Source organism: Vitis riparia, chromosome 10, assembly GCF_004353265.1.
Source record: "Vitis riparia cultivar Riparia Gloire de Montpellier isolate 1030 chromosome 10, EGFV_Vit.rip_1.0, whole genome shotgun sequence".
Classification (NCBI taxonomy): domain Eukaryota; kingdom Viridiplantae; phylum Streptophyta; class Magnoliopsida; order Vitales; family Vitaceae; genus Vitis; species Vitis riparia.
Genome location: NC_048440.1, coordinates 2,599,294 through 2,627,271, shown reverse-complemented (window position 1 = coordinate 2,627,271; position 27,978 = coordinate 2,599,294). Strand labels below are relative to the sequence as shown.

The 27,978-nt window shown below is 37.3% G+C and overlaps 1 protein-coding gene across 1 annotated transcript; it reads left to right on the top strand.

Moving 5' to 3' along the window:
• Nucleotides 1-214: 214 nt before the first annotated feature.
• LOC117923919 (dihydroorotate dehydrogenase (quinone), mitochondrial) lies at nucleotides 215-27,978 on the top strand. Its single transcript, XM_034842408.1, has 11 exons — nucleotides 215-787; nucleotides 2,849-2,931; nucleotides 4,708-5,031; nucleotides 5,259-5,514; nucleotides 14,909-14,989; nucleotides 15,078-15,185; nucleotides 15,310-15,339; nucleotides 15,598-15,735; nucleotides 19,751-19,788; nucleotides 19,910-20,009; nucleotides 27,617-27,978. The coding sequence occupies exons 1-11, from the start codon at nucleotides 638-640 to the stop codon at nucleotides 27,689-27,691; spliced, it is 1,383 nt and encodes a 460-aa protein (XP_034698299.1). The 5' UTR covers nucleotides 215-637; the 3' UTR covers nucleotides 27,692-27,978.

The following is a 27,978-nucleotide window of genomic DNA, read 5'->3' as shown; positions in this document are numbered from 1 at the left end:
AATTCATATGAGATTAAACACAACACAAAAAAGAGCAAAGAGAAATATATTACTCCCAATATTATATAATAGGGAGGAGAGAATTTCTTCTTACTTGAGATGTGCTTATATAAGGTATGAGAAGCCTTTTATGAGCTTTACCAAATGAAAGTCTATTACTCATTTTTAAGATGAGTACATGGGGAAGTTCATAGATGAAGTTGAGTGTTTCGTGAAATTCAAAATGGTCTCGTTTTGGTAGGGCACTATAATCCCATTCGATCCCACCCGACACAAACCTAAAAACACATGCGGAGGCCCGAGAAACTAGCGTTAGAGAGATGCATCCGACCCGGCATCTCATATAAAGGCGCGAGAAATGAGGGCTGCAGAGACGGCTCGCCTACACCTCCCACTCACTCTCGCTCCCTCTCTCCCTTTCTCTTGGGTCTGGAGAATCTCTGCTTTTCCTAAAAAGCCTAAAACCTCTCCTCACCTCTCTTTCTGTCTCCCGAGTCATCGGGGAACCTATCTCCTATCTCTCTCTCTTCCTTTTTTGCTTGATATTTAATAAAAATTGAAACTTTTTGGAGAATTTGGTGAGTTTTTGGGAAGGTTTCTATAGGGTTAACAGAAGGAAAAAAGGGAGGGAGCTTTGATGGCGGTTAGGGTTTCGAGCAAAATATGGAGAGATTATCTGTATAATAAGGTGAAATCGGGCGGTTTTGGAGCCACCCGGCACTGGTCTTCTGCTGCCCAAACTCCTACCGCTCCTCCGCCCAAGAAGATCCCCCATTCTTCCAAGAAAGTACTCTCTCTCTCTCTCTCTCTCTATACATACACACGTTGGGAGTGTTTTTTTTTTTTTTTTTTCCTTTTGGGATTTCATCTAATCCTATTGTTTTCTTTTGTTGTCGTGTGGTGTTTGTACACATCAAGTGTACTTGTTTTGCGTTCCTTTTTTGCTATCTCAAATTTGCCTATTAAACATTTATGAAAAATTCTTTGTTTTAGGATGGGTTAGAGGAATTTGCTTTTTCCAACAACTCAGCATTGCAAGTTAAATATTTCAAAGTTAAGGGAATTTATCGTGTTCAAGCGGAGAAGCAGTTTGTAAATTCCATTGCTATGTAGATAACATATTGCATTGATAAGTACTGCTTATGTGTTGAAAAATGGGAATGGTATTGATAATGTACATATGGTTCACACATTGCAAAACTGTCTTTAACCCCTATATATATGTTTGCTATTGGGTTTCTTTTTGCTCTATTATATTCTTTTGTTGTTTTTTGGTTTTGTTTTTATCCTGGATATTTGGTTTGCAAGTCACTTATCAGTGTATGTAGAATTTACAAATTATGAATGGGTTTCACCAAGTTATTTCTTGAAGACATGATGGGATTATGAGTAAACATTTGCAAAATTAAGTGCATGTGTTATATTTGGATAAGCATGTTCTAAAATCCTTGTAACATGATAAGATTGCTCTATATATTTATTGGTATTGGTTCTCTTATAATTTTCATTGACAGTTTGGGTAGGATCTATGGTTATGTAGTCTCCAACGATTTTATTTATTGTTATTTTAGGCTATGTTTGGTTTCAGAAAATTTGAGGAAAAATGCAAGAGAAAGAAACTAGAGAGGAAAAGTACACAGAAAGAAAAAGTGAAGGAAAATATAAAAGAGATGTAAATTAAATAAATTATTTTTATATGCTACTTCAAACTTGTTTCATATATTTTAACTCTTCTATATATAAAGATTAAATAATGTCAAAATTCATAAGTTTTTAACTTTTCTAAATTACATTTGATTTTCTTTTGTATTTTCTATAATAAAACCAAATATGAGAATATCATTTTCCTTAAAGACTTTTTTTCTTTCCTTAATACTGTTTTGGAGCCAAATATAGCGTTAGTCTTTCTGAATTTGTTATTTATTGTTTGAACTTTGTGGAATTCAATTGGAATCTCAATAGTGGCAGGTCCTATTGCTTGTAGCCATGTGGCCTGTTAAAGAAAAAAATGATTTGTATCCATGTTATATATTCTTTAAATAGTTTAATATATTTTGAAATTCTGTAGATCCCCATCTGTTGTATGAGGTCCTCTATAATATGGAATTGGAAGAGGACCGTTAAGTTTTGTCACTAGTTTCTTTCAGCTGACTGGCCAGAGTAAGGATGCCCCTGGAGAAACCTGCCCTTTGCCATCCCTATTAATTAATGTAGATTTGGTGGTTTAAGTTCCTTAAGTGAGTTGCAGTGTCTAAGATAATGTTAGTAGACTTATTTAACTTCTTGAGCCAAGTAAGGCATCACTTAGAAAAAAGTTTTCGGGCACAAAACTGCAAAAGGGTCTTTTGGGAGTGAAATTGAAACTTAAGAAGATTTAACTTATCAAAAAATTGAAACTTAAGAAGATTTTGTTCTCTATTTAATGTGGATGTGGTGCTTTCTTTTGATCCTTGTATGGATCTTTTTTAAGTTATGTTGTAGTACAATGCATCCAACTGGGACAACACCTAGTAGAGCATCATTCCATGCTTTATTAAGTATTGCACCTAAATATTTTAGCTAAAGCAACAACCAATCTTGAATAAGACGAGGAAAATGTACTACTTTTTAGCATTCCGTTTGACATGTCAACCATGAATGAATTCTACATTAAATGTCCTAATTTTCTTGCCTTGAAATGATCTTCAGTGCACATTATATTGGAGGAATGTGGGCTTAAATTTTATAGTTTGCTTGCTTCTTTCATTCTCCTTTTTTTCTGTTTAGTTTGGGGCGATGTTTAAAACACCAGTAATACTACATGTGCTGGAATCTGGTTTGATTGTAAATGCTGTTTCTTGAACTGCAGGGGAGGTTATTCACAGGAGCTGCTATTGGCCTACTCATAGCAGGAGGAGCTTATGTGAGTACCGTGGATGAAGCAACTTTCTGGTATTTACATTGGATCTCCAAATGATACACTTTGATCAGAATCACTGAAGATTCTTTTGTCTGCTTCTCATTGATCTTTTGTTTTATTCCTCTACTATGATGGTGGAATTCCAATAGGATGCAGGCACAGAGACAGATACATGCATGCAATGTTAGCCATGATGTTATGGAAAATATTAATACAGCACATAATTAGTAATTTTAAACCAATATAGTTTGTACTGAATGCCTGTCATAGTACCTTCCTTGAAACCTGGAGTATATGTTGATTGAAGAGGAATATTTTAGAAAAAACTTCTAAAACATTTTATAAGAATTTTTTATTAAAACAAAAAAGAAAAAAAAGAAAGGAATCTATTTGCATATCAACCTTGATAGGCAAAATTGAAATTGCCAATTTATGCTAAAACACCGAAATGTTGAAGTCCGTCCTTATCCTTATAAGTGATTCATCCTTAAGACAAAAAATATTCCATGTATTTAATTCAAATGATGACATGGAAGTATTACCATTCGATCCAGAGGATACTGGATCTCCCTACAAATGTAGGATGCTCATTTACTTGGATGTGCCTCTTGGCTCACTATGAAATCAGTAGGCTGTCCAAGAAGAGAGCCAGGCTCCATTTACATTGTGGGAGATCGTTTTCCACCCTAGAGGGAAAATTTAAAAAACAAAATTAATATAGAGGGATTTGAACCCTTTCTCATGAATTGGTAAAGAATCCTTTTTGTTAACACTAGACTACAAATACTTTTTGTTCATTTTTTTGCTCCTAAAATTAATAGCTACATTTGCTCCCCTCAAGCCATTTGTTGGCTTCGCCACTGTTAATATAACCAATTTTATGGAAGATTGTAGGATCTAAAGAATTAAACTATGTCATATCATATGAAAACATTGAATGTTAAGTTTTGATAAGTTCAAATTAAGAAAATATGACTTTAATATATAGATTCATCACATAATCCACACAAATAAACTTCAAAATTTTTAGCTATGATTTTTAGTTCCAAATTCTAACTAGACATATGCACTTATTGTGTTGTCAATATATATATATATATATATATATATATGCACACGCATATCTTTATGTGTCATCTTCAAAGTTCCAACTTTTCAGGTTTGTCATCATTCTTTTTTCACCAAAAAAAGAAATTTAATAAAGCTAATATACTAAGTAAAAAATTTTATTCACTAATCACCATCATTTTCATTGTCAACATTCAAACTATTGAAATGAAAATTTCTAATATTCATTTTAAAAGTAAACTTGTTCTAATATAACATTTGACTGTTTACTTATTTCTCCTTTTAATGATCAATTTTTAATCCTTTGGTATATTTTAAACAATTAATATAATAAATTCTTTTAACAAAAAAATTTAATTTGATTTTTTTAAAAATTTAATTTGATTTTTTTTAAAATTATAGAAAATAGTTAAAGATGTATTTATCGTTGTATTGTAATATCACGTATCGTGTATTGTATATGTATTATAAGATACATTTAAAAAAAGATATGGATTGAAATATGTATTGATTTCTATATAAAATGTATGTATCATTGTTTCTTAAGTTTTTAAAAACTATGTATATATCTGTTTTAAACTTAAAGTTGACACCTTAAAAGAACTTTTGTCTGTATTTCAATTTAAGCCTTCTTAATCTGAGAAGTAAAATTCTAAATTAGGTTATTTCATGAAATGAATCTATTTGTGATTTGACTTTTGAAATTGATGTGTAACCTTTGGTAATAAACTTTGTTGCAGTGGCTGGCTTTTCTCGGCAACAAAACTTGTGAATCCATTCTTTGCCCTTCTGGATGCAGAAGTTGCTCACAGGCTAGCTGTCTCAGCTGCTGCTCGTGGTTTGGTTCCTAGAGAGAAAAGGCCTGATCCATCAATATTGGGACTGGAAGTTTGGGGAAGAAAGTTCTCCAACCCTGTAGGCCTTGCTGCAGGTTTTGATAAAAATGCTGAGGCTGTGGAAGGGTTACTTGGGTTAGGTTTTGGCTTTGTAGAGGTTGGTTCTGTTACCCCTGTTCCACAGGAGGGTAATCCAAAGCCTCGTATATTCAGACTGCGTCATGAAGGGTAAGAATGTATGCTATCATATTTTTGATTTAAATTACAACTTAGTTTGTCTTACAAACTAAAAAAGATGAAATGATGCACTGTCTTGTTGAATCAAGTTGCTATTAACATAGGGACATTGTTGAAGGTGCTCCAACTTATCAAGTTTCTGTTTATGATTGCTTCCTACCTCTCAAAGTTTCCTTCTCTGATTTATGGGCTGTCAAACTGCTTGTTTTTGTGGTCAGTGCTATCATAAACCGCTGTGGCTTCAACAGTGAAGGAATTTTTGCTGTTGCAAAACGATTGGGTATTCAGCATGGTAAGAGGAAGTTGGCTGAAACTTCAAGCACTTCATCTTCCTCCAAGGATGAAGTCAAACATGGAGGAAAAGCTGGTCCTGGCATTCTTGGGGTCAACCTTGGAAAGAATAAGACAAGTGAAGATGCTGCTGCAGATTATGTACAAGGGGTTCATTCATTATCCCAGTATGCTGATTACTTGGTAGAAATTTTTTCTTTCTTCAGTTCACTTTAATGTTAGTCTTAGGATTTCCTGCATGCAACAAAGATAGTGGACTTCAGTTCTTTGATTTTGGACATGGAAAATTTGTTTGTTCTGCTCGCTTGCAACTTGATGGATGCACTCCCTTGTTTGCACATGTATCTTGATTGCTAAAGTTGCAGTGTATATAACACTTTTCTGTATTTAAAGGTCTTAAAACATAAAAACAAGATGACATGCTACTGTTAATCTGATCCTACTCAAAAGTCACTCTGATTTTTTTTTTTTTTTTTTTAATTTTTTCTGAATGATATTGGAGTTGGTTTTATCATTCATGACTAACTTACTGGTGCTAGGTTCCAATGTAGATAACTCACTTTTAATTGACATATGTCTCTTTTGTCCCTAGACCACAAGATCAAGGAGGACAAATAGTCCACAATAAAATTGGGGTTTTTGGGAGATCAGGTTGTGGGAAAGAGAGGAAGGTTTTAAGGCATGCATGCTTCTATCAACATCTGGTTGGAAGACATGCTTCATTCAGGGAGCTTACAAAGTATCTTCTGCCCTGATTAATGTACTCAGTAATAAAATGGGGAGAGTGCAAAGTATCTCTTGTTTTTATCTTTCTATTTCATTTGAGCTTTGGTGGAGAATGTTCTTACATAGATATATACCTGTATGTATATTATCAGAGAATATTCCTATTGGTAAGGATGTCTAGGACAAATCCATGGGATATCTAAAGAAAGCAGAGACATAGCAATGGGCTGTGGGGCAAAATTGATTTTTTGAGAACTAATTAGGTCTGTTGCTAAAGAGTTTGCTAGCTTCACCATCAGTATGATTATCATGGATTGAAAGGTTGTTTCTGAGCCAATCAAAGAAGGGGATGTTGGGTGTAATTTATTGCCCCCTTCAGCTTGTCTTGGGGTTAATTTTGATGTATGTTGATTGGGAAATTCTTGTTAATTGGATAGATCATAAGGGTGATCTTTTTTGGGCCTTCTTTTAGATGATTGGGAGTAGGTTTGCTGTTAAAGTAAAATCAGCCTTAGTTAAAGGTTTTTATGATACCCCTTGGATGGGGAAAACGGATCCATTTATGGTGATTTGTAGGTGTTAGTATGATGTGGAGATTCTTGGACATACATTCTTTAGATGGATCTGATCCTTGATTTGGGTAAGGTTGCATTTTCCCCTTGTTGTTGGTGGCCTAGATAAGCTGGGAATCTTGCAATAGAGAAGTCACTTTATCTAAAGAAGTTTCAGGGACTTCAACACTCCTTGAGGTTCGTAGGTTTGAGGTTGTGCTTTTCTGTTGTGTTCTATGTATGAATGCTGGATTCTTCTATTTATCTTTCTTTGAAGAATATCTTCTTTTTGGGCTTTCTTCTGTACCTTAATACTATTTCATGTTTCCTATATTTAAAAGAAATCTAATATAGGTACTTTTGAACCCTTTAGTTGGGTGTTTCATGCAAGGTCTCTTGTGAATTTTTGTTTTCCTTTTTTCTTGGTGGTTGATCGGTGATAGCGGGGAGGGGGGGTTTAAGTATCTAGTGATTGCCTCATATTGATTTTGTCTATGTGTTGGAACTATGTTGCCAGAATTAGGATACCGGTGTGTCTAGGTGTGTGATCTTTTTGGGCACTTGGAGGGAACTTGAATCCATTTGGTGCCTTTTTAAGATTAAGAGGAAAGGAGTGTGTGCTTAAAGCAAGTGGAGTGGTGGTTTCCATTATCTGTTTGAGGTTGACAAAGTTATGTTTTGACCGCCACTCCTAAGGAAATCCTGTGCTAAATTGACATAGAATCTTAAGAGACCATGGTAAAGATGGACATTAGTTTGGAATTAAATTAAGATTAGCATTTATTGGAGTAAAATTAGGCGTAGCTAATTAAGTTATAGGAGAATTAGGATTAGAGTCATAATAGGTTAAAGGCTAATTGATGTAAACCAAGTAGTTGATTGGTAATTAAATAATATTAGTTTTTTCGCAAGTGTTGCAATTCTCAATGGTGAGGCTCCATTGATTTTGTTCTAGGTGAAACTCTTAGAAAGCGTTAGTGAGACTCTAAAGTTTCTATTTCTTCTTCTTTGTATTTTTTTTTTCTCTATGTTTTTTATTTTTATTTTTCTCTACTACAAACGTTATCCTTTATTCCTCTCTTTAAACCCTAAAAAATAAGAACCTTAGCCCACTTCTTTGATTGTAGGCAACCATCCTAGGGTTGTCCTACATCAGTTTTGATATTAGGGCAAAAGTTCTTGGCCTGAAGGTGTATGCAATTGAGGAGCGGAGCAACTTATGCAAGCATGAGTTCAAAAAATACTTCTAACAATCAAGATGCTTTTACAACATGCTTATAGGAAATTTTTTCCACACAACAATCCCATCAAGATGCTATTATAATACAACTAAATAGCAAACTTGATGAGATCATGAAGTTATTAGAAAAGACTTGAGAAAATCGCCCAATTGAAGATGAGACTTCCATCCATCAATTTGGACAATCACCTTGTAGATTATGTGACGAACAAGGCAATTTTATGAACGAAAATCAAACAAAGGGCAAAATCTTTGAGCAAGATAATGATGTGACAAAAAATGTATGCCTTAAAAAATTCTGAATTTTATGGAAAATTAAGTCCAATAGCTTTTCTTGATTGGATTGTGTCAATGAAAGATTACTTTGATTGCTATGCTATGTTTGAAAGTAGAAAAGTTCATTTTGTGAAGACAAAGTTGAAAGGAGCAACGCATTTGTGGTGGCATAATATTAAGAATCAGCTTTATAGAACTAGACAACCACCTATAGACACATGGGATGAGATGACGTTGAAGATGGAGCACTTTTTTCCCACTGACTATGAACAATTCATGTACACAAAATTTTTTCCCCTTAAACAAGGTACTAAGTCAATTGAAGAATGTAGGGAAGCATTCAGAAGCAAGTGCGGAAAAGTGATGCTCAACTTGTAGTCTATTGTAAAATTGGATTTTGAATGGAGATTTAGTTCGAGATGATAGTTGCACACACTTATATTGTGGATGATGCTAAGATATATGACACGAAATATGGGATGAAAAATAATAAGTTTGGTCTATTAGATTGACTATACACAGTTTATATAGGAGATTACAAGAGAAGAAATAGGAAACAAGAGACATAATAGGAAACTAACTTATTCCTAAACTAACTTATTCCTAAATCATAAAACTATCTATTTACAGAAATAGAAAACTAATAAAATTATCTATTTACAGAAATAGGAAACTAACATAATAGGAAAATAATTCTCCTATTCTATTTACAACTCAACACTCCCCCTCAAGCCGAGGAATAGATGTCTTCCATTCCCAGCTTGAATACAAGATCGTGAAACATTGAATTGTTTAGCCATTTTGTTAGGATATTAGCTAATTGATGTTCTGATGGAACATATGACATACACATTACTCCTTCCTCCAATTTTTCTTTGATGAAATGCCTATCAATCTCAATATGTTTTGTCCTATTGTGTTGTATAGGGTTATGAGCAATATTGATAGCTGACTTGTTGTCACAATAGAGCTTCATAGGACCATCCCACTTGATTCTCAAATCATCTAGAATAATCTTTAGCCAAAGTAGTTCACACAACCCTTGAGCAATGACCCTAAATTCTGATTTTGCAGACGACCTTACTACCACATTCTGCTTTTTTACTTCTCCATGTTAGCAGATTACCTCCAAGAAAAGTACAATACCTTGTAGTTGATCTTCGATCCACTAGGGAACCTGCATAGTTAGCGTCGGTGTATGCTTCTAGAGCAAGAGTATTGTTCTTCTTGAACAAAATTCCTTTCCCGGGGTTGCCTTTCAAGTAATGCAGCACCCTGTAAGCAACTTGAAGATGAGGTTCTCTTGAATCATGCATGAATTGATTGATCACGCTCACCGAGTAGGCAATGTCTGGCCGAGTGTGAGCAAGGTATATGAGCCTATCAACCAACCTTTGGTACATTCTTTTATCCACCACTGGTTCTTCTTTAGCTTCTCCCAACTTGTGGTTTGGATCCATTGGGGTAGAGACTAGTTTACACCTAATCTTCTCTGTTTCTGCCAATAAATCAATCATATACTTTTGTTGAGAGATGAAGATCCCTTGTGTGGAATATGCCACCTCAATACCGAGGAAGTACTTCAGTTTCCCTAGTTCCTTTATCTCAAACTCTGTTGCTAATGTCTGCTTCACTTCATGCTTTTTTCTCTCATCATTTCCAGTCACTATGATGTCGTCAACATAGACTAGAAAAGCAGTTACCCCCCCTGCAACTGAGTGTTTAAAGAAGAGAGTGTGGTCACCTTGGCTTTGTTTGTACCTAGACTCTTTCATGACTTTTGCAAATCTCCCAAACCAAGCCTTAGGAGATTGTTTTGGCCCATAAAGGGCCTTTTTCAGCTTGCACACCTTGTTACCTGTGTTTCCCTCAAATCCCAGTGGGATGTTCATGTAAATCTCTTCATCTAAATCACCATGAAGAAATGCATTCTTAACATCATACTGTAGGAGTTGCCAATTGTAGTGGGCAGCTAGTGACAACAGGATTCTTACAATATTCATTTTTGCAATTGGAGCAAAAGTCTCTTGATAATCAACTCCATAAGTTTGAGTGTACCCTTTGGCTACCAATCTTGCTTTATGTCTCTCAAGAGATCCATCAACTTTATATTTCAGTGTGAAAATCCACTTGCAATCAACAATGTTTTTCCCTTTCGGTCTTTCAACAATCTCCCATGTTTTATTCTTTTCTAATGCACTCATCTCCTCTCTCATAGTATCCTTCCATTCCCTTTTTGTCAATGCCTCAGAAACATTGTTAGGGATGATAGTGGTGTTTAGACTCACAATAAAATTCTTGTGGGCTGGTGGTAGGTGCTTAAGAGACACATAGTGTGATAGTGGATAGAGTGGTCGGTTAGTGCATTTTCTAGTGCCTTTTTTGACAACAATGGGAAGGTTTAGGTCTAGGTTGTCTGTTGAGTCAGTGAAAGTTTCACCAGGTTGTGTATGTAAAGGTGGGTCTGATCTTACTGTGATTTCATTCCCAAGGTCTGAGTTTGATTCTTGGACATGCTTTTGTTCTGGAATGACTTTTTCCCTTGAATACACCTTAGGAAACTGTGGAAAATTGCCAGTGACACTGGCTGGAACAAGGGATGACACGGGTTCAATGGTAAAATTGGGTGACTCAGGTGAGATTGACTTAGATGACTCAGGTTCTTCATCACCATGGGTTGAGACATGAGGAAGATCAAGAGGTTCAAAGGACTCACAAGGACTATCTTCCATAATTGAAATCTCCCCTTGAAGAGAGGACTTGAGGAAAAAAGGTTTATTTTCTGTGAAGGTGACATCTGCAGAGATGTAAAATTTTCTGGCTGAGGGATTGTAACACTTGTATCCTTTTTGAGTGGATGAGTAACCAAGGAAGACACATTTTATGGCTTGGGGGTCTAGCTTGTCTCTATGTTGGTTGTGAACATGAACAAATGCAGTGCACCCAAATACCTTAGGAGTGAGCCCATTTGAGGTTTTGAAGTGTGGATAGAAACTCTTAAGTATCTCTATAGGGCTTTTGTTGTCTAACACTTGTGAGGGAATTCTATTTGTCATGTATGTGGCAGTAAGAACAGCTTCCCCCCAATAAGACTTAGGAACATTCCCTTGAAAGAGTAAGGCTTGGGTTGTGTTGAGTAAATGCCCATTTTTCCTCTCGGTTACTCCATTTTGTTGGGGTGTGTTAACACATGATGAGTCATGGAGAATGCCCTGTGATTAAAAATAGGGTGACAAAATCTGGTTGAAGTAATCTCTAGTATTGTCTGTTCTAAAGCCTTTTATTTTAACCCCAAATTGGTTTTTTACCATTGAGTGGAAATTAGGTATAATAATGCTAACATCAGATTTTTCTTTAAGAAGAAAGATCCATGTAACCCGAGTGCAGTCATCGATTAAGGATACAAACCAATGAGCCCTAGAAACATTAGGTATAGTCGAAGGACCCCATATGTCACTATGAATAAAATGAAAAGGATGAGAACTTCTTTTATTGCTAATAGGAAAAGATACACGAGTATGTTTTGCCAATTCACAAGTTTCGCAATGAAACTCAGAAATATTTAATCCTTGGAACAAATGAGGAAACATGACATTTAAAACCCTAAAAGATAGATGACCTAGACGTAGGTGATACAACCAAATGGTATCTTTATTTGAGGAACTGAGAAAAGACAACGCCAAATTATTACTAGTTTTCTAAGATGATTCAAGGTGGTAAAGACCGCTCCTTTCCTTTGCAAGTCCAATCCTCCTTCTCGAGCCTTGTTCTTGAAAAACACAATAAGAAGGGAAAAAAATAACATAACATTTAAGATCATGGGTAAGCTTTTGAATGGAAACAAGGTTGGCCGACAATTTTGGTACATAGAGGACATTTTTAAGAATAAGAGTAGGTGTGATGTATGTCTCCGAAACCTGCAACGGTAGCTCAAGAGCCATTGACCACTGCAATTTTCTTGTTATTTGGGCTTGGGATATAGGTATGGAAAAGTTGAGATTTGAAGGTCATATGATCTGTGGCACCAGAGTCTATTATCCAAGAGTCATCATAAACCCTGTGTGAGACATTTATGCAAAAAGAGAGTGAAGGTGTACTTGAAAGAGCCAAAGAACAAGTTCTAGTAGGTTTGTCAAGAGATCCCAACAAGCTTCTCAGCTTCTCCATTTCTTCACTATTGAACAAGTTCCAGTAGGTTTGTAAAGAACACGTGAATAAAAAAAAAAATCCAGCTATGAGGGCCAGAAAAATGGCGATGAAGGTCAGAATGATGCCCAAGTCTTAAAAACCTACAGCTTTGATACCATGACACGAAATATGAGATGAAAAATAATAAGTTCTGTCTATTAGATTGACTATACATAGTTTATATAGGAGATTACAAGAGAAGAAATAGGAAACAAGAGACATAACAGGAAACTAACTTATTCCTAAATCATAAAACTATCTATTTACAGAAATAGGAAACTAACATAATAGGAAAATAATTCTCCTATTCTATTTACAACTCAACAATATATATATATATCAACTAGACCTTAAAATAGAAGAAGGGCTCTCGAGGTTCTAAACGTCCAAGCTCACAAATTAGGAGCATTTTCTCCAACCAAACAACAAGCAAACCATTAAGCACAAGAAAATTCCAAACTTCTAACCATGTAGATGGCGAGGACAACTATCAACAAGCTTCGAATGTGCCTAATAGAGATGCTAATTAGGGTAAAACTTCAATTAGGATTGGAGATAAATAGGTAGGCATAACTCCTTTATGCTTTAAGTGTAGTGGACATGGTCATTATGTTTTTGTATGCCCAAGCAAAGGTTTACACTTTTGTGTTGAAGAACCAAATTTTGAATTGGAGAGTTATCCAAAGGAAGAAGAGATCTGCAATAAGATGAATTTAGTGAAGAATGTGATTACTATGATGGTATAACGGAAAACCATTGTCTTTTAGTATGACCTTTGTTAGCTGTCTAAAAGGTGAAAAGAGAAGAAGATTAACAAGGGACCGACATTTTCCATACACATATCTCTTGTCAAGGGAGGTTATTTACCATGATCATTTATGGAAGTAGTAGTTTGAACATGGCTTTGCAAGAGCTTGTTGAGAAGCTAAACCTTAAAATAGAGAAACATCCAAATCCATGTTGAGTAGCATGGGTTAACGACACCTCTATTTCGACAAGTCTTCATTGCTTGGTCACATTCTCTTTTGGTAATGACTTTGAAGAGTTAGTATGGTGTGAGGTTTTACCAATAAAAGTAAGTTATATCTTGCTTGGAAGACCTTGACTTTTTGATAGAAGGGTTCAAATGATGGCTACAAAAATATATGTACTCATACACAATGTGTGTAAGATCCTTTATCTAATGAAAGAAGTCTTCCTAATTAAGAAGCTGGAGGGGGCATAACCAAAAAAGGTGCTTACTATGCGTCAATTTGAAAAGGAGAGCATGGCAACAAAAATTATTTTTGCTCTAATGGCTCGAAAAGTGGATGAATTTAAAAAGCGAAGGAATATCCAATAGAAGTACGTAATATTCTTGATGACTTGTGGATTGTAGAATTATCTAATCAACTTCCTCCTATTCGTGACATATAACTTACCATAAGCTTGTTGATAATACACAATTATTTTGTGAACTATCAATTTGTTTCACAACATTGGAGAGTCTTTCAAAATTTGGTAGTTGTCTTGCATGAAATTGAAGAAGTTCTAGAGATCTTATCTTAACGTGGTGTAGAGTTGATGAAGAAAAAAAGGGTGGGAAAAAGGTTGGAAGATATTGCTCAGGATTTTAGTTTTGATCATGGAAAATCACTAAGACTTAAGGTCAATTTTTTTTTCAATTTGGGGGGGTTGATGAGGATGGACATTAGTTTTAGTTGGAATTAAATTAAAATTAGTGTTTATTTGAGTAAAATTAAGAGTAGCTAATTAATTTATAGGAGAATTAGAATTATGGTCATAATAGGTTATTAGAATCCTAATAGACTTTGAATTTCTTAGAGAAACTTATAAATAAGGCTAGTTGATGTAAACCAAAGTAATTGATTGGTGATTAAATATTATTATTATTAATATTATTATTGTTTTTTTTAGGTGTTTTAATTCTTAATAGTGAGACGCCATTGATTTTCTTCTAAGTGAGACTCCTAGAAGGCTTTAGTGAGACTTAAATGTTTCTATCTCTTCTTCTTCGTATTGTCTTTTTCTATATTTTTTATTTTTATTTTTCTTTACTATAAAGTTTATTCCTCGTTCCTTTCCTTAAACCCTAAAAAGTAAGAACCATAGCCCAACTATTTGATTGCAAGCAACAATCCTAGGGTTGTCCTACATCAGACCATGAGGCTATATTGTGGGTTTTTTTGTATGCTGGTTGTTTATGATTTCTATGACTTCGGATCTTAGTCCATCTTAAAGGCATCAGAGAAGTTTGTCATTTTGTGTTGGAATAGATTATAGTTGGAGGGAGATTCTTTAACTACTATTAATAGATCCAACTTTTTCAGGATTTTGGAAGATTTCCCATCTCCTTTGAGAAATTTCCATTTATTTGTCTGTGATGGAGGTTGAGTGCTGTCTAGTTGCTAGAGCCACTAATCATGAAGTGGATTGTCCATATTCTTGCATCTCTTTTAAATGTTATTTCTCTGAACAATTTCTCCTACCATTTGCATGATCTTAATATTTTTAGTATTTTTTATTTTTTATATGCCTGATGTATAGTAATTCTTTTTCTACTAATCTTACAATTTTATGTGGTACTTTTTCGTAGGTTATCAATGTTTCATCACCCAATACCCCTGGATTGCGGAAGCTTCAGGGAAGAAAACAATTGAAGGACCTGGTTAAGAAGGTATTTTGCCGCAGGCAGAAAATTAATGTTCTGTTTATCCATTTGATCATATTCTGATATTGAATTTAGATCTTTTGTTTCCATCAAGGTTCAAGGTGCTCGTGATGAAATGCAATGGGGTGAGGAGGGCCCACCTCCATTGCTTGTGAAAATTGCTCCAGACTTGTCTAAAGAGGACCTTGAAGATATTGCGGCGGTATGCATAAGCTTGTGCTTCGTCACACACACACACTCACACATACATACACACACATACACACACATATAGATATTTCACTTCCGCATACAAAGTAGTTATACTTTCTTTGCTGTGTTTGTAGGTTTCTCTTGCTCTTCGCTTGGATGGATTGGTATTTTTTTCCACAAACCTAGACTATTTACGCTCTGTAGCTTTGATTAGAACCATTTGGTGCTTAGGATTCTTGATGTCTTGTTAGATGTACACTCTATATTCTAAATCTGTTCATGGCATTTTTACCAGTGTGAGAAGTAACCTTAGTCCATTTTTGTCCAGCAAAGATTTTATCAGCTTGTACAGATTCCAGTTGTTCCACAGAAGTATTATTAAAATGCAATTTATTTGTGTTTTTACATTTTTTTTTGTCTAGATCATATCCAATACCACCATTTCAAGACCAGATTCTGTCAGGCAAAACCCTGTGGCTGAGGAATCAGGTGGCTTAAGTGGAAAGCCTCTCTTTAATCTCTCAACCAATATGTTGAAGGAGATGTATGTTTTGACACGGGTATGTTGGCTATTCTTTTCAGCTACAGCACTTCTCGTATTCATCAATTGTCCTGTAATAAACATAGGCTACTTTTTTTTTGGTTAGGATTGGATGCCTGCATTATAAAAGGTTTTCCCAAAATTCTCACAAGCATTATCTGTCAGTAAATGAATTGTCATAATTTGTTTTCTTTGTTCATTCTCTATAATTTTTATTCCTTTCAAAAGGCTGCTTCATGATTTAGAATTTTGATGAGTTGTGTCATTTCAGGACTTGAATAGATATGCCTTGAATTTTTTTCTTTCCCTTTTTTTTTTAGATATTGATGTTTTTGTGTTGTTTTAGTAACATATAATGTACCTTATAATAATGACTACATGCAATACTATTATCAGAATTTGATTTTAATTTTAATTTTTTTCAAGGGTTTATTTCATTCAAATCCCCTGAAGTTGGGGCTAAATACACCTAGCCACCATGAGTTTGAAATCTGATCAAATATCTCCCCTCCCCTTTTCATTGTTATTTTCACTCACCACCCTTTTATTTAAAATAACAGAGGTATTTGATGAAATTTCAAACTTATGGTTGTTAAGTATATTTCGCTTAAACCTCAAGTAAGTGAGTGAAATTTACTCTTTTTTTTTTAATTATCACAAAAAGTACACAAAAAATGAAAAATAACAGAACTGAGTTTGAGTTTGGACATGTGGCCTTGGTTCTACTTTTGAGTTATATCCAAGTTGCTCCTGGACTCCCCTTAAAAGACTGAAGCAATAAGGTGGCCTACCTTGGCTATGAGATGGGACACTTAGCCAGTCCAGTCAGTCCTTGCTTTTGCTATCATGCCAACAACCTGAAGCCAATCTCAATGGATTGAGGTTGTCTGTCACAGAACCACAACCAAGAAAACTTGCTATCATGTCTAGAAGATTTTAGGACTTCTCAGTCATTGCAGTAGATCTGGGCAGGCATCAAGCAGTGGTGTAAGGATAAAGAGGTTGTTGGCCACATTGTATACCTTGTACCTAGTGGGCACACTTATTCCATGCATGGTGTCTGATAGGCCCCACTTTAATAGCTTTGCTAATTGAACTGCAAGCTCATATTTCTATGTCGCTTCTCATTTTCTTTATTGCCGTGTGTCAGTTATTGCCACATGGCGGATAGCCTATTGACATTAGTCATCTGAATGCATGGATTTTTCACCAAGGTCGGCGCATTTATCATTGAGTATACACAGCTTTGAAAAGTGGCTTGTTTATAGCATCAGTCATTTTAACATCAAGTACCCATAGGCTTGTTTATCAGCAACATTCATTCGCACATTAAGTACCCAAAATGTTGCTTTTTTTTCTTGGACTGATACTGTGAGTTCTTGTATTGTTTACGCTTATGAGTTGATTTTAATGCCCTTTTAGAGGTTCTTTGTACATATATGAGCAGGTTAATTCACTTCTCCTTTTTGAGTTTTTTGTTTCTATAGAGGATGGCTCTATTAGTCTTGTTTGTATTTGTAATCCCTTTTTGACAGGAAAACAAAATTATATCAACAACACTGATAAAATAAAGGCACAACAAAATACAGGGGACATGAGGTATACAAGGACATCAAAACAGCGAAAAAAGAAGAAAGAAACAAAAAATCTTCCCTCCTTTATATGGATCCTAACTAGTCAACTAGATCTAGAATAGAAATGGAGCTTGCATCCATGGACTTCTCAGTGAACAATAGAGGAGCATATGAAAACAACATTTTGAGGGCTTGCTTGAACTGTCCCTGATTTTTAAAAGACGTGCTATTCCCATCTTCCCATAAGGACCAAAATAAGCACAGTGGGGCTGCCTCCACACTTCCCTCTGGGTTTTTCCCCACAAACCTTCCTTGGTAATACCCATTCCACTTCAAAAGGCAAAAATAGCAGGTTCCACAAGACCTTTGACGCAATGAAGGAGGGTGTGATTAGTTGTTTCTTCTTCCATTTGTGGAGATCAACGATTTGCCAAAGACCATTCTCTCCTTTTCAACCTATCTAAGGTCAAAATACTCCTTCACACAGCCTCCCATGCAAAGAATGCTATTTTCATAGGAACCCTAGAATTCCAGACCACTTCCATAAGGAAATCACCTTCTTCCTCTGGCTTAAGAAAAGTGTAGAAAATTTTCACAAAATTTTCCTTCCTTTTGAGTTATTTCAAATCAACCTTTCCTCACTGTTTTGCATCACTGGATGCTTTTGGATCCTTAAGAAATCTCCAACCACCTCTAACTCCAAATCATGGAACTCTCTTTAGAAACAAGGACCCTAATGATCATCCCCCTCAAAGTCCTCTTGTACCTCTGCCGCCCAAGTGTCCTTGGAATTGGTCAAGGCATACGAAGTGGGGAATGCATCATTCAAGGCAAAGTCCCTGCACCAAAAATCCTTTCAAAACTTGACTTTTTTTTTTTTCCATCACCTACTACTAATAGCCTTCAACAAGCCTACCATGTAGTCTTCCCACACAACACTGCAACACCAAGCGCCACTTCTTCCCTATACTGTCCTATAACCTGCCTCCACAAGTACTCCCTTTCAGTAGCAAACCTCCACTTCCATTTACCTAGCAACAATTTATTGAGCATGGATAAGTCCCCAATACCCAACCCTCCTTTCTTCTTTTCCATGTAGACAATTGACCTTCACCAAGTGGGGCTTTTTGCAAGGGCTCCCCCCTTCCAAAATAAGTCTCTTTGGATCTTTCAAGCCTCAAACTTGACTTTTTTGGAAGGAGGAAAAAGACAAAGTAAATTTAGTAAGCTTGGGAAATTACTTTTGATCAATTTAAGCCTCCTACCTTGGAAAGGTATTGATGCATCCTGATAGTGAGCCTTTTGTGGAACCTTTTTTCTACCACATCCTAAGTTGCCACTAACTTAAAAGAGGCCCTCAGTGGAAGTCTTAAGTTAGGTTGTTGGGAGTTTCCCCACCCTACATCCCAAAAAAGCTGCCAATCCCTTTATAGTAGGCACTTTCCCTACAAGAATTAACACGCTCTTCTCCAAAATAATCTTCAACCAGATGTTGTGATGAGGATGGATCTCTAAGATATACATCAAGAAAGAGAATTTGTATTAGTTGCAATTAAAGTAGGATTAATATTACTTGGAATTAAATTAGGATTAGTATTAGTATTAGTTAGAATTAAATTAGTATTAATATCTGTTGGAGTTAAATTAGGATTAGCTAACTAGGTTATAAGACAATTAGAATTAGAATCATAATGAGTTATTAGAATCCTAGTAGACTTTGAATTTTTTAGATAATTTTATAAATAAGGCTAATCAATGTTAATCAAATGAATGAATTGATTAATGTTAATAATATTATGTTGTTTTATTGCAAGTGTTGTAATCCTCAATGGTGAGATTCCATTGATTTTCTTCTAGATGAGACTCCTAGAAGGCCTTGGTAAGACTCAAGGTTTCCATCTCATCTTTGTCATTTCGTCTTTTTCTCTATTTTGTTTTTTTGTTTTTTTCTTTCTCTATCATAAACTTTATTCCTTGTTCCTCATCTTACACTGTAAAAATAAAAACTCTAGCCGACCTATTTGAGTGTAGGCAACCATCCTAGGGTTGTCTTACATCATGCTGCTTCAAACCATATGAATGACCAGCTCAAGTACTTCAATTGCTCCTCACAGGTATCACAAAAAATAGAGTGTTGTCTGCAAACAAGAGGTGGGGTACCTCTATCCCCTTACCACCCCTCCCTCCCACCTTAAAGCTTGAAATGAAACTGCCTTCCTCTACTCTTTTTAAAATACAACTGAGCGTCTTCAATGCCAGGACAAATAAGGTGACAAAGGGTCACCTTAAACATAGATGCTGTTGTGTTCGTATTTGTAGTGATGATGTTAGTTTATCATTTTCCTTTGGATCAGCTTGAAGAATTGCTCATTGTTCGATCTTTGTGTTCCTTTCCTTTTCCAGTGAATTTAAATTGTCATGCATAAATCCCTGATGCAAAATTTTAATTATTTTTACCAGGGAAGAATACCTTTAATAGGCTGTGGGGGCATTAGCAGGTAAAATATCGGCACAACCTTGTCATCATGACAGCTGTGGGTCATATGTGTATATATATATATATTCACCTTTTCTAAAGTCTTTTTTTTTTTTGAACTTTGTTTGATATGTTTGGTTCAGTGGTGAAGATGCATATAAAAAAATACGAGCAGGAGCAACTCTTGTTCAGCTTTATACACAGTTTGCTTATGAGGGTCCTGCCCTTATTCCTCAAATAAAGGTATTTACTCTGATGCTTTTCTAAATTTTTGGGGTTTCAAGGAAATCTATGAGAACTTAATTATTATATGTGTATACATGTTGCCTTTGTGGGGTTTGTGTGAAGAAACTTTTTGGTTATGTTCCCTGGTGAAAAATCTTTATATGGGATTCATTCCATCATATATGGCCACACAAAATCACTTGAATGAAAGATGGCTCTCTCAGCCATGACTTTCCTTCATTGCCATGCATGATAAGAATAACATAAAAAGTTGGTTTCTACTCATCAGATCTTGTAGGGTTGATTTCAGTTTCACAACTCCTACCCCTATTAGCAGTTGGCTATGTTGTTTGGACTTGGGTGTACTCATTAGATCTTGTAGGGTTGATTTCAGTTTCACAACTCCCATCCCTATTAGTGGTTGGCTATGTTGCTTGGACTTGAGGGCAGGTGCATATCTTGGAGTCAAATTCTTTGAACTCCCAAATTTAGGATACATGGAATCAGATAAAATGGATCCAGAATTTAGATATGGACATGGGGACAGGATGTTATAAATGGAATAAGGAAAAACCAATTAAAAGTAAGATATCTTTGCGAGGAATTTCCTTTATTTTTTCTTTTATCTTTTATCTTTCTTCTTATCCATTAATATTCTTAAACTCTCTCTTTTTTCAATGTAATAATCCACTAGGAAAGTTAAAAAAAATAATACACATCAAAATCAAACAGCCATAACTTAAGCAAATTAGAAGTATCTGACTAGGATCCCATGCCCACACCTATGGCAAATTATGTCGACACGGGTACATAAGGTGAAGTTGGAGAATCCGAGCATGATATGTAGTTGGTGTTGGCAAAGCCAGAAATTTAATTCAATTACAGTCATCTGCATCATATTTCTAACTTATGAATAAGATCAAGGTGAGTAATCCTAAATGTCATTCTATAATTGATTATTTTTTATGTGCAGATGACTTTCAGCTTTGTGCATTATCTATGAGTTAAGGATGTAGGTTATCAAAATCTATCTGTTGAGGATGTGTGGCTTTGCAGGGGTGAACTAATTGGGTTAACTTTTGACATGGAAATACGGACAGATCCATTATGAACTGGGAAATTTTCGTTCTTCTGATTCTCCTTGAACCAATCTTAGGATCCATAGGGTGAAATTCTAAATCAAATTCCTTTGGGGCCACTAGTAGTTTGTTCTCAACTTTGTCTTACAGCTCTGGTATAATATAAGTTTCATCTTGTGAATTGGCTCACCTAATAAGCTGGGTCGGTGGTGGAGACGGAGATGGTTTCGTTTAGAAAATGGGGGGAGCGCAGCTGGAATCTTAAAAAAAGTGTGAAAGTGTTGAAGCTGGGAGGACCTTTCTTTTTGCTGGTGTTTGAAGATGAAGAGGAGGCAGAGAGAGTGTTAAAGAGGGGGACATGATGCTTTAAGGATAAAGTGCTGCACTTAGAGAGATGGAGTGAGGAGGCGGGGTGCTTGCAGGTAGGAAGCCAAGGAAAAGAATTTTGGGTGAGGGTGGTGGGACTTCTGCTTCACTGTTGGAGTGGAGAGATGTTTAAAAGAATTGATGACTGCTGTGGAGGTTTTGTTGAGGTGGATGAAACAAAAAGTTGTTCTCAGCTTCAATGGGCCAGAATTTTGGTGAAGAATGGGGGGAAATTTTTTCCGGGAAAAATGCATTTAGTGGTGAATTCTTATTGTTATGCAATCCAGTTGTGCTGGGAGGTGCTGCCATGGATCTCTGCAGTGGTGCCGATGAAGAACTTGAAAGGGAGTGAGGGGGAAAAGGTTAGGGAAGAGTGGGATGTGGGCTCATGCGCGGGGAGTAGCGGTGGTATGGGGAAGGAGAGTTGGCATGCAGTAGAGGCTGATGGGGCAGGTTTAGTTAGAAAGAAATTAGTGGGGGTGGGGGCGCGGGAAGAAAAAGGTGATGGAGACAGGACGGTAGGTTCAACTGATGGATTTTCAGGCTTTGGGAAGGAGGCTGGAGAAAAGGGGAGTGGAGGGGTGGGCTTAAGTGAGAAGGAGGGGTCTGCTAGGCTTGTTGGTTGCAAGCTCGTTTGTGAGGTTGTTCAAGCCCAAGGAAACTTAGGCCTGGAGTGTGAAGGCCCTGCAATCATTTCTAGTTCTAGAATGGGTTGGGCTTTGAAAGAAAGGGAGACAAGCGGGCCCAAGGCATGTTGGGAGGAGGGGCAACCCAGCATAGGTGTGGAGCGGGCTTCTTGTGACGACCCTTCAAACATTCTATGGGATGGGCTGAGCTGTGTGGACAGCAGGCCCAAGTCGGTTTGGAAAGAGGGGCAGACTAGTGTTGGAGCTATTTGGGCTTCGAATCCTCAGAGGGCCTTTTTGGATGAACCTTTAAAAGAGGCTAGGGCTTCGTTTTGTCGACTGCGATTAGAAGGGTGGTTTGTAGAAGAGCTTCTGGCCGGTGGGATGGTTCTGAAGTAGAGAAAGGGGCGTCAGGAAGGTTTTCCCTAGCGGACGCGTGCCTTTTGGAGGAAGTTTCCAGGTATTCCCTGTTTGAGCCTTCTTTTGTTTGCATTTGGGGGGGGGACGAGTCTCTTCTTCTTCTTCTTTCTCTGGGGTGGAGGGGGCTTTGATTGAGGTAGAGGAGAGCCAAGGTGTTGATGCCTTTTTGAAGGAAACCGAAGGGGAGTTGACGGTAAGTCCTCTGAGTGTGTGTTCGGCGGAAGAAAGGCTCGGTGAGAAAGTTGTTGGCGGATCTTTCCCATTAAAAGAGGGGAGAGATGAAAGGGTTGAAAAAGAGGGAGGATGTGGAGTCGTGGAGGTACAATTGTTTGGCGAAGTTTTGTCTTTGTTTGGGAATGCCCACTAAGGGTTTTGAAAGTGAGATTTTAAACACTTCTTAATAGAATGAGGGAAAGAAGAGACCGTTTTGAGAGGGTAAGCGGAAAAAAGAGGAAAGGACAGAGACCATCGAGATTTGACCGCAAGCTGAAGAAACTTGAATGGTCGGTAAATTACAGTGGGTCAGGAGGGGATTGGGGTCATCAGTAGTGTGTTAGATGAGGCTTCGAATCCTTTCGTGGAATGTAAGGGGGCTAAATGATAGAGACGAGAAAATTGATAAAGGATGTGATTAAAACCTAGAAGGTGGACTTAGTGTGTCTCTAGGAAACAAAAACTCAGGAGATGACTAGTGGAGTTGTGAGAAGTCTCGGGGTAGGAAGATGTTTGGAGTGGGGGGCTTTGAATTCAAGGGGTGCGGCGGGGCGGTTGTGGTGTTCTGGGATAATAGGGTGCTGCAGAAGATGGAGGTGGGTAAATATTCATTCTCTTGTCACTTTAAGAATTGTGAGGATGGTTTTTGCTGGATTTTTTCAGGAGTGTATGGGTCCACTGTGAAGGTGGAGAGGAGATTTTTTGAGTGAGCTAGGGGCCATTAGAGGTTTGTGGAATGAGCCGTGGTGTGTAGTAGGAGACTTTAATATGATAAGATTCCCTTTTGAGCGTAGTAGAGGAGGCCGTTTGTCCCCGACAGTGAGGAGATTCTCAGAGGTGGTTGAGGATTTAGAACTAAGGGACTTGTCTCTTCAAGGGGGGCTGTTCACGTGGAGTGAAGGTCTTAATAATTGGTTAAAGTCGAGAATTGATCGGTTCCTCATTTCTGAAGATTGGGAAGTTCATTTTCAGGGGGCCATTCAAGTTGTTCTAGCTAGGCTGGTTTTTGATCACTCTCCGATTCTTCTTGATGGGGGAGGAATGAGGAGAGGGCCCACACCTTTTAGATTTGAGAATATGTGGCTGAAGGAGGAGGGCTTTGAAGAGGTGTTGAGAAAGTGGTGGGAGGGGATTCAAGTTAGTGGGTCGGCCAACTTCATTTTGTCAGAAAAATTGAAGGCATTAAAACTGATTCTGAGAAGTTGGAATCAAGAGGTTTTTGGTCAGATTGATTCTAAGAAGCATAAGGCATGACATTTAATGGATTTTTGGGATAAGGAAGAGAGTGTTCGCTCTTTGTCTTTGGAAGAAGAAGAAGCTAGGAAGGAGGTAAGAGAGATGTATAAAAAGTGGGTTCTTTTAGAAGAAGTGTCGTGGAGGCATAAGTCTAGGGAAATTTGGCTGAAAGAGGGGGATAGAAACACAAGGTTTTTTCATTAGATGACTAGTGCTCATAGAAGGAGTCATCTAACTAGAGTAAAAGTGAATGGGAGGTGGTTCACTGAGGAAAGTGAAATCAAAGAGGAGGTGAGTAGAGCATTCCAAGGTCCGTTGGCAGATCCTGGTGATTGGAAGCCCGGTATAGATGGTTTGAATTTTGAGAGGCTAGAAGAGATGGATGTGGAGGGGCTGGAGAAGCCTTTCTCGGAGGAGGAGGTTTTTGGAGTGCTGTCAGGTTTTTACGGAAAGAAAGCGCCAAGCCCTGACGGTTTCTTAATGGCATTCTGGCAGTTTTCTTGGGATTTTGTAAAGGAGGAGGTAATGAATTTCTTCAGATAGTTCCATGAGATTGGGAGTTTTGTTAGAAGTCTGAATGCAACATTTCTAGTGTTGATTCCTAAGAAAGGAGGGGTTGAGGATTTGAAGGATTTTAAGCCAATTAGCTTGATGGGAGGGTTGTACAAGTGGTTAGCTAAGGTGCTGGCCAACAGAATGAAGGGAGTGTTAGCTAAGGTAATCTCAATGTCTCAAAATGCTTTTGTGGAGAGGCGGCAGATTATGAATGCAGTGCTGATTGCTAATGAAGCAATAGACTCCATTTTGAAAAGCAATAGAGGGGCGATTCTATGCAAATTAGATATTGAGAAAGCCTATGATCATGTGGACTGGTCGTTTCTTTTAGTGGTGTTGGAGAAGATGGGGAAAGGTGGTGTAGATGGATAAAGTGGTGTTTATCCATTGTTAGGTTTTTAGTTAGGGTGAATGGAAGCCCTACTGGTTTTTTCCAGAGCTTGAGGTTTAAGGTAAGGAGATCCCCTTTCGCTTTACTTATTCGTAGTTGTGATGGAGGCTTTTAGTTGTATGCAGAAGAGAGTCATTTCTGGAGGTTTTTTGACGCCTTGTTCGTTCGGGGAAGAAGGGGTGAAGGGGTCCAGGTCTCTCATTTATTGTTTGCTAATGACACGTTGATTTTTTGTGAGGCAAAGGAGGAGCAGTTGACGTATTTGTGCTGGTTGTTAATGTGGTTTGAGGCAATTTCAAGGTTAAGAGCGAATCTGGAAAAAAGTGAACTGATTCCGGTTGGTAGAGTTGAGAATGTGGAAGAGTTGGCTGATGAGTTCGGTTATAAGGTGGGAAAATTGTCTTCCACCTACTTAGGAATGTTGTTGGGTGCTCCTTTTAAATCTACTGCAGCTTGGGATGGAATAGAAGAAAGATTCTGAAAGAGCTCGGTTATGTGGAAACGACAGTACATCTCAAAAGGGGGGAGGATTACCTTAATTTGAAGTACCTTGTCCAATTTGTCGATCTATTTTATGTCTATTTTCCAATTGCCTAGGGTGGTTAGGATGAGATTGGAGCAGATTCAAAGGGATTTTTTGTGGAGTGGTGGGGCTCTTCAGCAAAAACCATACTTAGTAAGGTGGACAATTGTGTGTGTAGACAAAAGTAAAGGAGGGTTGGGGGTTAAGAGTTTTGGGACTTTCAATAGGGTTCTACTTGGCAAGTGGGTTTGGCACTTTGAAAATGAAAGAAAGGCCCTTTGGAACCAAGTGATTAGAAGGAAATACGAGGAGGAAAGAGGAGGGTGGAGATCTTGTGAGGCTAGGGAGGCCTATGGAGTTGGGTTGTGGAAAGCTATAAGTAAGATGGGACATCTAGTAACCCCTTCTTTTGGCTTTGTAATGGGGGATGGTAAGAAGGTGAGGTTTTGGAAAGACAAGTGGTGTGGAACCACCCCTTTGTGTGAGGTTTTCCCTTCATTATTTGCTCTAGCAACGTCCAAAGAGGCTTGGGTAAATGAAGTTTGGACAGCTGAGGGGGAAAGGAGGGGAAGTTGGACTCCTCGTTTCAATAGACCTTTTAATAATTGGGAATTGGAAGAAGTGGGAAGGTTGCTTTGTTGCTTGAATGGGAAGAAGGTTAGGGTGGATGAGGAGGATAGGGTGAGGTGGATGGACTCAAAGGATGGGGTTTTTTCGGTAAAATCTTTGTATAGGGCTTTGCAGCCGGTGTCTCTTGCCTCTTTCCCTTCGAAGATTATTTGGAAATTTTGTGTGCAGCCCAAATTAATCTTCTTTGCGTGGGAGGCTTCGTGGGGAAGAGTTCTAACCTTGGACCGTCTACAAAAGAGGGGTTGGACTTTGGCAAATAGATGTTTTCTGTGCCAAACGTGTGAGGAGTCGATTGACCACCTCCTCCTTCATTGTGAAAAAACAAGGGAAGTGTGGATGTTACTCCTTTTTTTTTGGAGTTTCTTGGGTTTTTCCTTATTCGGTAAAGGAAACCCTTTTAGGATGGAGGGGATCTTTTGTGGGTATGAAGAGGAAGGTGGCGTGGCAAGTGGGACCGTTATGCTTGTTTTGGGTCATTTGGAAGGCTAGGAATACAATTGCTTTTGAAGGGAGTGTTGTCCATTTAAAGGTTGAAAGCTTCTTTTGTGTATTTACTTTGGTCGGAAACCAAATTGTGGATAAAAGATGGTCCTTCGACCTTAATAGATTTTATAGATTGGGTGTGTTTGCGATGAGGGAAAAGGTTTTTTGTTTTTTTCCTTGTTGTTTGGGTCCTTTTGTAAGGGAGTGAGTTTCTCTATACTGTAATTCGGTGGGTCGCTATTTTAGTGCTTCTTTGCAATACAATTTTCTGCTTATTGATCAAAAGAAAAAAAAAAAAAAAAAAGCTGAGTCTGGTGATGAGAAAATAACCAGTGGCAATGGAATCTTCTCTGTCCAAGGTGGGATTGACGGGATATTCTTTTACATCCAGAAACTTAGCTTTGTTGAGTTGGGAATTGGAAACTCTTTACCACTGTCATATAGACATCAGTTGGATGATACCTAACACAAGAGTGAGGTCAGCTAAGGTTCTTCTACTAGCCAGGAAAGCCAAACCATAATGAGCTAAAATATTAATATTTCAATCAAGTAAACTAAATAATTAGAAATATTAAGTTTTAGACCTTATCTATCCTGAGGCAGTTAGTATACAGACAACATTTTAAAATTTGTTCTGAATTTCAGATACCTTACGAAGAATTGATTTGAACAGAAGCTTAGATGCAGCTTTCTTTGTGAAATTCATCAGTTGATTTCAAAATCTGCCAATTTAGTTAAAAGCCTAAGTTAATAGGATTTGGTTCACATTCACCTTAGGCCTTTACCTGCATGTGGGAGGCACTGACAACATACAAATCACAAATTTGTAATTTAGAGATGATTAAACAAAGAAATAAATTATGGAGGACTTGATCCTGAGACTTCCAATTAACCAGATGCCTGATACCATGTTGAGTTACTAATTTACTTGAAAGTTTAAGCTATTATGATTTCGACTCACAAGTATATCATGTTCTAACACCCATGATGAGCATAGGTGATTAAACTTTTAAGACGATATTTCAAATGCATTCCTCAGTGTTATGTGATTCTTTTTTCTGTCTAGTGTTCTTAACGCGTTATGGTCTTCATTTGTTTTGTAGGCTGAACTGGCCGAATATTTGGAAAGGGATGGTTTCAAGTCCATCCATGAGGCAGTTGGTGCTGATTGTAGATGATTTTGGTTCCAGGGCTCCCAAAAAGATTTGGGGGTGTATTTATTTGATTTGTTGGGTGATTTTCCCATCATATACGGTTTCTTTTTTTCCTTTTACTTCTTCCATCTCTTCCTTCAGCCATTTTTTGGAATGAATAAGAGCAGAAAATTTTGAAGTTCTGAATTTGACTGGCATTTTGGGAATTTTTGCCATGAAATTCTAGTAGTGAACTGTGTTTGTTGAATTGATCATAGAAACCATGTTTGAAGGAAGGAGGAAATGAGGAAAGCTTGGAGTTTGCTTGGAAA